This window comes from Lynx rufus, unplaced genomic scaffold (genome assembly GCF_022079265.1).
Source record: "Lynx rufus isolate CCGP_SWC_20201006 ecotype Redwood Valley unplaced genomic scaffold, mLynRuf1.p SCAF_6, whole genome shotgun sequence".
Taxonomy (NCBI): Eukaryota; Metazoa; Chordata; class Mammalia; order Carnivora; family Felidae; genus Lynx; species Lynx rufus.
Genome location: NW_025814878.1, coordinates 32,547,501 through 32,557,999, shown reverse-complemented (window position 1 = coordinate 32,557,999; position 10,499 = coordinate 32,547,501). Strand labels below are relative to the sequence as shown.

The window sequence follows — 10,499 nt, the reverse complement described above, 5'->3', positions numbered from 1 at the left end:
TGTTGAAAGGCAGGGGAAAAAGCAGTTTTTGTTTGTCAGGGCTCAAGGGAAGTGATGTCTTTGGGGGAAAAGCCAGGTTTCACTTGAGGCAAGAAAGTGAAGGTATGGCTCTGTGAGGATGTTGAGGCTGTAGAGAGTGCTTACGATGAAACTGTGGCTTCTGCAGTGGAAAGAGTTTCAAAGAGGTCAGCGGTGGAAAGAAGCTGGGGGAAAGAAGCATAGGCAATTTATGTACGAGTAAAGAGTTTGAGGGTAAGTAATAAGAACAGGAATGAATGGTGTAGATGAGTTATTTGGCCTTGAAGTTATAAAGAAATGCAAGTGTGGATCTGACTAAAAATTGACACTAACTTCAAGATGGTGGGGTGTGCTAATTTACATAGTAGCTGTCTTCTGTCCATTGGGGGCAACAGAAAGTACCTCTGGTCCTACTGAAGGGGTGGAGGATAGCCCCCTCTATCAACCACCAATTAAATTGATCCTGAGTAGGTTGGTTCATCTTCCTGGGTCCCATTTTATCCACTTCTAAACTAGGGACAATAATATCTACCTCTCTGCATTGTCAGAGAATCAAATTAATGTACATACAAGAAAGTGCTTTAGAAAATTATAAAATGCCAGACAAAGGTAAGTTAGTACTACTGATTAGGGTGTTGGTTATATCAAACTTTGTTTATGCTGAATTCTTTATCAAAAATACAAAGTCCAAGTGTAACCTTGTTCCTGATAAAGTAAGAATTACTTTCAACAATTTGTTTGAAGACGTGGCTTTCAGGAAAGCACTATGGGGGAAAAAAAGCAGAAATGTTTGCATTACGCCTCTACACAAATAAACAAAATAATTCATCAGGGGAATGGCTGGAATCAAAGTTGTTGTAAGAAGGGATTTTTTTTTTCTTTTGTCATCCTTTCCACTACAAATGACTTACACGGTTTCCATTTAAGAACAACAATTCAGGACTTTCCTTCAAGCACTTTAGCAAAGCTCAAACAGCCACAAGTTGGGACTCTGGGCCACTTGCCAATATTTATTCAAAGAGAGTTTTAAGTAAGGCAGCCCAGTAACCAGAAACTGGAAATTTCTCTCCTTTCCCACAGATAAGCACTCCTCCCTCCCCTTCCTTTGCCTGACACGTCACTCATTCCAACAGATGGAGGCCAGTTCACATCTAATATTTAGTACCAGGCAATAGCCATTTTAGCCTGAAATATTTCCTTTTATACTGCTTTTCTTAGGGAAGGAGAAATGTGTTCATGCTTGTTTTCCTCTTACCTTCAGAAAAATCAAATTTTCTTAGGGCACCTGGGTGGCTCAGTCAGTTGAGTGTCTGATTTTGGCTCAGTCATGATCTTGTGGGTCCTGGGTTCAAGCCCCGCATCAGGCTTTGCACTGACAGCATGGAGCCTGCTTTGGATTCTCTGTGTCCCTCTCTCTCTGCCCCTCAGTCACTCACACTCATGCTCTCTCTAGCTTTCAAAAATAAATATTTTTTAAAAATTAAAAGAAAAGAAAAATCAAATATTCTTGAGACACTGGTGAAATAGCAAAAAGTTATCTCCATTTACAAAATAGAAGCCAGGGAAGGTCTTTGTATTTATGTTTAGGAAATTTCTATTTAGGATGTGGAGAAGGGTGTCTACTGTGGAGACACAGTGTGAGATTAAGATAAATCCACCCACACACTTTCCCTATCTCACTGAAAAGGGAAGAGACACACTATACTGTATCCGACGTATAGTTGTACCAGTTCTATAGTCCATCTCTGCCAAAAATACGAAAATTTGCCTGAAAATGTCCTGTACTTTCTGATATCGGGGTTGAGCAACTCAAAAATTTATGGAATGAGATGTTTATTTATTAAACAGAATGATTAAAGGGAATGAAGTTCATCTGGAATCCTGAATTTTAAAAAAATCTGTAAGGATATTTTCCTTGTGGTAAATGTAATATATTTTCATTGCTGAAGATGTAAAAAATACACATAAACAAAATCAAGGAAAAACATCAAACCATAACTTATCCATCCAGAGATCACAGTGCAAATATATTGGTATATATCCTTTTCGCATTTTCTTACAAATCCATATGTCTATATAACAGGGACTCATACTAGACGTAACATCGTGTAACCTACTGAGCATATGCATGTGTCAAAGTACTGTGGTGCAGAGCACAGGTTCCCATCAAGCTTCTTGAGTTGGGGTCTCACCTCTGTCATTGATTAATGGGATGACACTGGGCAAGTTTCTTAATCATTCTGCCTATGGGATTGGAGGTTTTGAGCAGAGGAGTCACAGAATCTAGGAGTGGAAGGATCAGAATGCCATCAGCCGAGGTCAGAGGTCTGTGAATAAGAGGTTTATAGTAGGGTTATCAGCAGCAGTTCAATCTATTGGACACCCAAATGGAAATACCAAGTATGCAGTTGGATTGCGATTTGAAGAAAAGGATGAATAAAGTTAGAAATGTGGGAGTCATGGCATATAGATGTTTCAAGCTTTGAGACTGGGTAAGATCAAGGAAGTGAATGCAGATAGAGAAGAAGAGCAAGGAGTAAAATCTGGGGCACTCCAAGACCAGGGGTTTAGAGAAGATGTACAAGGAAAGAAACTTTTAAATGTAATAAAGGTGGAGTTAATTGATCGGGAAAGGGTGGTGGGTTGATGTAGCTTCCTCAGATGGTGAGGAATGGAGACACCTGAGTAGATGCACTTAAATGATGTGTATTTGAGTTGGCAACAGCCACTCTGCTCCTGTACTCAGAACTCCAGCATCTCTGCTTCTCTGATCTTTACCAGTGTAGCTGTGTCTTTGGCATTCTTTCAGTACCTTCTTTTTTCTTCCTGTGAATAATTTGTTTGGTCTGTTCACATTTGCTCCCTTTACTTCATTTACTACCATTCTCTCTTAAACCCACTAGAATGAGGCTTCTTCCCCAACCCCAACAGTAAAACTGCTTTTCTCAGCTTTACAACAACTTCCACTCAACTGCCAGTCCTCTTTGTATCCTATCAGCAGGCTTTGACAGAGCTCATCACCCCCTCTTATCCGAGATCATCTTTGCTTTACCTCCAGCACACCACTTACTTCAGGGCCACTCTTTCTCAGTAATGGTTGATTATTTCTCACTTTTCTGATTTCTAAATTGCCAGAGTGCCCCTGGCTCAGTCCTCTGAACTTTTCTCTACTTATACTTACTCCTTGGTGATCTCTTCTAACTTCAGGAATGTAAATATTACATGCTAAAGATTCTAAAATTCATATATGCAGCCTGGATTTCTCTCCTGACCTTCAGATTCATACATCCAACTACCTAGTGACATTGCCACTTAAATGTCAAATAGGCATCTGCAGTGTACTGTATTATTATTTGAAATATTTTTTGCCTTCTGCTTTTTACAGTCCTAGGATTATACTTAATCTTGATGTCAGAGTTGGCCAGGTGACTTACTTTGATCAATGACATATGAGTAGAAGTGACTTGTGCCAGCCTGAGAAGAAGCCTTAAGGGCCATGATGTGGCTCCACTGTGCTCTTTCTTCCCTCTGTTCTAAAATCAGAACCATCTCTGCTCCTTCAGCCTGGGTCATGGGATGAAGTCAACACAGCCAGAGTCAACATGCAGCAGACACACAGGTGAGCAAGAAATAAACTTTTTTGTTTTAAGGCACTAAGATTTTTGGAGTTGTTTACTGCAACAGACTTACTCTAAAGAGCCTGATATAGCAACTCAAATTCATATACCCAGAACTGAATTCCAAGGCTTCCTTGCTCCCAAACCTGCTCTTGCAGAGTTCTCCATTTCAGTAAATATCAGCTTCGACCTTCCAGTTCTTGGACTAAGAACCTGGGAGTTGTCCTTGATTACACTTGGTATCTATACTCCACATGCAGATCCTGAGGATACTTCGATGAACTAAAAACAGACAAAAATGATAAAAATTCCTGAGAATTTTTGAGATTACATTCAAAGAGGATGAAACAGACAATAATAATATATAATAATATTAAATATTTAAATATAAATATCTAGAAGGTAATGGGCAGGATGGAAACGACAGAAAAAGGGAAAGGGAGAATTAGGGGGTGAGAATGAGGGGTAGGTTGCCAAGGTGGTCAGAATTGACTTCATTAGGGAAGAAACATTTGAGCAAAGACTTGAAAAAGGTGAGAGGAGAAATCTGCACTGCCAGTAGTAGAAAGGAGTGTGTTCTGGGCAGAGGGACAACCATTGTGCCTAGATGTGGGTGCATGCCTGGCTGGCATAAGTAACAACAAGGAGTCCAGTGTGGCTGGAGTAGAGTAAGCAATGGAAATGGTGGTGGTAGCTGATGTCAGAATGTGAGGAGGTGGGCAGGTGGCTTATTATGTTGATCCTCATAAGTAAGTACTTTGGCTTTTACTCTCAGTGGGATATAGAACCATTGAAGGATGTGGAACAGAGGAGTGACACGATCTGATTCACATTTTAAAAGAGTCACTCTGGCTGTTGTGTTAAGACTACACAGTAAAGGGGGCAAGAAGAAGGTTCGAAGTAGGAAGACCATATAGGTTATTGAATAATTTACATAAGAGGTGATGGTAGCTCAGCCAAGGTTGACAGTAGTGATGACATCAGATTCTGGATGTACTTTAAATTTCCTGATGGATTGGATATGGAGTTAAAGGGAAGCATCAGATATGATCTCAAAATTTTTGTCCTCAGTAGATGGCAGAATGGAGTTTTCCCTCAAGTAAGATGGTAGCAGATTTGGGAAGGAAAGAGCTTTCCCCATAGCCTAGTTTCAGACATGTTTATAATATATGTTATACATGTGCATAAGGTAGTTGAATAGGCAGTTGGCTACCCAAGTCTGGAGTTGAGGGAAGAGGTCTGTACTAGAGATTTAAATTTGGGAGTCACTGGCATACATGTGTTCACAACCACAGACGCGAGATTACCAAGGGGGTGAGCGTAGCCAAAAAGAAGAACCTTAGTAAATATGTACAGCTTTTTGTATGTCAGGGGGAGACAAAGGAGGGGAGGGGAAAATGGGGGAGAGGAAACGATGTTACAAAAGTCTAATTCAGTTTCTATGTTAAATAGGAGCACTGAACCTTCTATATTTAAATGCAAGTAAACCATATGATCCCTTACCATCACTACCTATTTATTGGTAATGACTTTTAAGAGTCATTTATTGAGAGTTTTGTGCCAGGCTTCCAGGCTTTAGTTCTCAAAATAATGTTTGCATTAAACATTATTATCCTCATTTTATAAATGAAGAAAGCCTTGACACAGAAAGATAAATAACTTAGCCTACATCTTCACAGATGGTAAGTTGGAGAATTTTCTGACTTCAGAGCATGATCGAAGCAAGGCTGCTACTAGCCCATATGGTGCCCTTGTGAAATCAGAAAACACTCCATTTCCACAAGTAAAATGTAGTTATTGTCACAAAACCCAAATGGCTGATTCCCAGGGGGGCTAACCAGAGCACCAACTGGTAGCAGCTCTGTGTGCACACAACTGCCTATGCTTTTGCGTGATCCCACACCAAGACTCCAGACAAGTTTTAAATAGTTTGTGTTGCTTCTCCCACTTCCATGGCAGACACCTCTATCAAGCTCAAAGTTGGAGAATGGGAAGGGAGTCTTCAAAATTGCCAGGTAGGGGAGGGACCAATCACAGGTGTCACTAAGACAGGACAGGTGCACCTTGTGCAGGTATGTGCCAGTGTGCAGGTGAATGGTCTCCTGAGTGTGTGTGTGTGGTCATATGCACCCAATGTGGGTTTAAAAAAAATTTTTTTTAATGTTTTTATTTATTTTTGAAGGAGAGAGAGACAGAGTACGAGTGGGGGAAGGAGCAGACGGAGAGGGAGACACAGAATTTGAAGCAGGCTCCAGTCTAAGCTGTCAGCACAGAGGCCTATGCGGGGCTCGAACCCACAAACTGTGAGATCATGACCTGAGCCGAAGCCAGATGCTCAACCGACTGAGCCACCCAGGCGCCCCCCAATGTGGGTTTTTGTAGGAGCCAGCTCTCCACTGCTCTGGAACTCTTAGGCCTGCCTGTGATTTTAGAGGATATTTATCTATGATGCAAATTAACACATTTGCATTTATGGTACACTTGTACAGTGTGCAATCTGAACACTTCCATGCAGCAACCTTATTCCTAGACACTTTTATTCATTAGACAATTGTTAAGTGTCTACCTACAAGCAAAGGGCTATAGGAGGCACTATAGTAGATTCAGACACTTGTTCTTTTTATCAAGGAACATAATTTCTAGTAAGAAAAAAGAGATCTACATAAATAGTATACAATACAAAGTGTTTAGTTCTACAAGAGAAGTATTGAAAAACTGCTATGTGAATTCACAAGAGGAAGTACTTATTTTCAGTTTGGTTAATTTAAAGAAAAATGTCATGAAGGAGGTAGTGTAGCAGGATTCTCACACAGGGAGTCGTGACACTAAGGCTTTTCTTTCCAGGAAGCAACTTTATTCCTGCCAGCACCACTCAGTTGGGTTTGTACCCAAAGAACTGAGCCCCGAATGCCATGTGGCATAGTTTTTTTTATATATTTTTTACTTCTTGGTTTCCCGTATATGGTAACACACAAACATGCAGCCTGATTAAGTGGTCTCATGTTACAAGGTTGTGAGGCATGCTGTCACGTAGGCATATATATAGCCAGGTTGCCTTGAGGTTTTTTTTTTTTTTTTTTTTTTTTTTCTTTCCTTAGGGAGGGGACCACAGTAGCTACCACAGTAGCATTTGAGGAATGGATTGGAAAGTGGATGTGCAGAGATGGAAACTAAGATATTTCAGAGGGAAAAGTGTGGATAAAAACAAAGTGATGTGAAAGTGTATATCAAAGTGTACATTACAGTGCATGAAAATAGTGGATACTTAAGTAGGCAAAGTAGTGCATCGATTCTGAACTTTGCCTTGGACTCCCGAGAGAGGCTAGGAAGCTATTATAGTGGTCCCCCAAACCATTGGAAAACTGCAAAAGGAATGAAAAATATCTTGAACACATGTGTACAACTACTTAAAAATATATATATATTTTTTAAGTTTACTTATTTTTGAGAGAGAGAGTGAGCAGGAGAAAAGCAGAGAGAGAGAGAGGGGGAGAGAGAATCCCAAGCAGGCTCTGTAGAGCCCCATGGGGGTCTTGAACCCACCAACCGTGATTTTCTGACGTGAGCTGAAAATAAGATTCAGAGGCTTAACTGACTGAGCCACCCAGGTACCCCTAAATGTCTTCAAATAATACAACAGAAATCATTCAAAAACGACTGCATTCACAATAGGGCTTTGGTATTACGTATTTTCTAAGCCAACAAATAACAAGGTTACTATAACAAGCTAGTCTAAGAAATTTTTCAGTGTGAATAAAGGAGTTCTGTGTTCAAAAGGTTGGTGGGGGCACCTGGGTGGCTCAGTCGGTTCAGCATCCAGCTTCAGATCAGGTCATGGTCTCTCCGTGAATTCAAGCCCCACATCAGGCTCTGTGCTGACAGCTCAGAGTCAGGAGACTGCTTCGGATTCTGTATCTCCCTCTCTCTCTCTGCCCCTTCCCAGCTCACTCTCTTTCTCTCTCAAAAATAAATAAACATTAAAAAGTTAAAAATAAATTCTGGTGGATTCCTGAGTTAGACCAACTTTTATCTTAGTGGTCTAAACCAACCTTGTTTATTTTAACAATTAGAGAAATATATGGCACATTTTAGACGTTCAGTAAATGCCAAGTATTACAAAATGAAAAGCTTAGGTCAAATCAGAGTCCACCCTGAGTATCAAATTAACAAATTGGGGCTTTTTGGGGGGGGGCGCGATAATTACTGAGTAACAGGAGAATGGAGGAGGGAAACTAATTAGAGGGTTACTGTAGCATGAAAGCATGAAGCAGGAGCAATGAATTTCTGGACTATTACAGACTATAAACTACAAGACTCCACATTTACCTGTGTATTGAGGAATGTGAAATAAAAGCCGCTATTTTGATCTAGCTGGTGCTGTAAACAACAAAAAAGTAGACAGAGATATGAAGTTCAGTTTTGGATATTCTGAGCTTTAGCAAACCATCGTGGCTGAAAATGCACACACGAAAGAAAAGATCAAACATAATCTATGTCGAAAAGCAAGCTCTAGAAATTGTGCTCATTCCTTTAAAACGTACGAAATTTTTAACGCTTTTTTCTTTCTCTCTCTCTTTTTTTTTTTTTTTCTTTTTCTTTTTTTCTTCAAAATAAAGCGAACTTCCACCTTCGGAAAAGAAAGTCCAACGTACCCACCAAGTTCCTTTTGGCCAGACATGAGGGCGCGCAGGTGACGTCATCGCGACGGTGCGCGCTCCTGCGTCTCGAAGGACGTGTTGCGTCTTTACCAATGAGACGCAGGGGGCGGGGCGACTCCCGTAGCCACCATCGGCTCTTCCCGCTAGCACCCATGTGCGTACTCGCACGCCCCCTCGTGTTTCATGGCTTTGAGGACCATCCCTGCGTCGCCCTTTGTCTATCGTCATCCTGGGTCAGCGCGTGCGCCCAACTCCCTGCCTTTCTCTGCGCCAGGCGAAGGGCGACGCCTCCAGGTAAAACTGAGGAGGTGCAGGAGGCGGACTCTGCGCAGGGCCAGTGGTGCCCGAGCCGTCATAGCTCTTGGCCACCCGGAGTGGGTGCGATGGCGGAGGATCAGAGGTGCGACAGCGTGGGGTCCGAGCCTTGCTCTGAGGCAGCGGCGACTGCGGAACCTAAGGTGTCTTCATCGAAGACCGCCGAAGTTGTCTCAAGACCGTCGAAGCCCGAGGACTACAGTAGCAAGTGCGTGTTCTGCCGGATCGCGGGGCGGCAGGAACCGGGCACCGAGCTCCTGGACTGTGAGGTGGGCTGCGAAGCGGACGGGGCGTGGGTGCGGGAGCCCCGGGTCCGAGGCCTCGCGTGGCGGACCGTGGTGCGGTCGTGTCAGGCTCCCGGCAAGGAGGGAGGCTTCTCAGGTGTGGACCGGGATTGGGGAGGCTGGGTGTCGTGGTTGTTAATGACGGACTTGCTTCTTTCGGAGTGGGGACTGTCTCCAGCAGTATCCTTGCTGTGCCGAAGGGAGGACATTGTAGTGATAAAGCCGAACACTTCGGCTTCTGTCTGCTGATACCAGGTATTTGGCAGAAAATAGCATTTGTGATCTGTTTTTAATTGAGGGATTCCTCCGCCGTGTCCCCTACCGCCTGCCTTTCTAGACACTGCTTTTAAATTCTGCGCAGTCTGCTACTGCTACTGAGGAGCAAACTGGTGGAAAAGAGACAATGGTAATTGGGGAAAGCTTCTTTGTGAGACTGGAATTAGGCTGGGGGTGGCGGGGAGCGGGGCAGAGGTCGAACTATTTCTTAGCCGGCGCAAATTTCCACTGCAGGGTACAGTTCCTACAGGTGTCGACATTTGGAATGTATGCAGATTTTCAGAGCACTAAGATTTTGCTCAGGTGCTTGCACACAGATACCTGCTACACGTTTTCTTCTACCGGTTCTACTTGCTTTAAAGAAGCAGCCTTTGGAGAGGATCAGCTCCAGAGATTCTGGTATCTTTTTAGTAATCATTAATGCATTCGTTAAAAGTGAACTGGAATCTGTTCTAAGCACCTAGTGTCGGAGATTCACTGGCGAATAGGATAAAGGATAGTCAGTGTTCAGCTCTTGTAATCTAAAGGGTGGCATGAATACGGAGGAGACAACTGATGACAGTGCTCTGTGCTTGGTGAGGTGGTTCTGCCGCTTGCAGTATTTTGCTGAGCTGTGGGTTTGGTTCGGTTTGATCCCTCCAGCCACAGCCCCAATCTAGTTTTAGACAAGGTGGTCAGTTGTGTCAACCCAGGGTTGGGTCTGGCTCTGTGGGTGTTACGGAAGGGCAGTGGAACAAACGTAAGAAATTATGGCTGGACAGAGGGCTGAAGTGATGGACCTTGACATCTGTGCTGAATGGGGGAAGGAGTGAAGACAGGCAGCAGCTGACTGGGGGGAAGACCCAGTAGTCAGTTGTCTGCCAAGTAGGCCTCTTGAGCTGATCCATAGAGTCAGCAGGGACCACCAAACTCTCCTCCTTCATTCACTCCTTATTTTACTAAATTTAAAACTAGGCTAGCAAGAGGTAAAGTGAGGTTCTTAACTTCACAGAATTCAGTATTTCGTAGATTCCCAGAGACTGCTTTTAAATTTTGCACACTCCAGCACCGATGTTGAGGAAAACTAGGAGATAATAGATACTACTAGTGTAAAAAGTTTGTCTACAAATAGTTGGGGGGGGGGGAGTGGGATGGCCCAAACTTGTATCACAGGTTTTGTTGTTGTTGTTTTTCTTGGCCAAAGGTCAGGGTTTTTTCTTTGTGAAGAACATTTTCAGAGAAAATTATGTGAAAAGCCTGGGGAATTTTTATAGAGGAAATTAGACAAATAAACACTTTTTACTTTTATACCCTATCTAGGGGGCACACGATGAATATAGACATTAGTCCAT

At 42.7% G+C, this 10,499-nt stretch overlaps 1 protein-coding gene across 1 annotated transcript in view; it reads left to right on the top strand.

Annotated features, from left to right (window-relative positions):
• The first annotated feature begins 8,612 nt into the window (after window positions 1-8,612).
• HINT3 (histidine triad nucleotide binding protein 3) overlaps window positions 8,613-10,499 on the top strand; it is a 19,048-nt gene continuing 17,161 nt past the window's right edge. Inside the window, exon 1 of the mRNA XM_047102253.1 lies at window positions 8,613-8,877. Coding sequence (XP_046958209.1) covers window positions 8,677-8,877 — 201 coding nt within the window. The 5' untranslated portion in view covers window positions 8,613-8,676. The remainder of the gene's footprint in view (window positions 8,878-10,499) is intronic.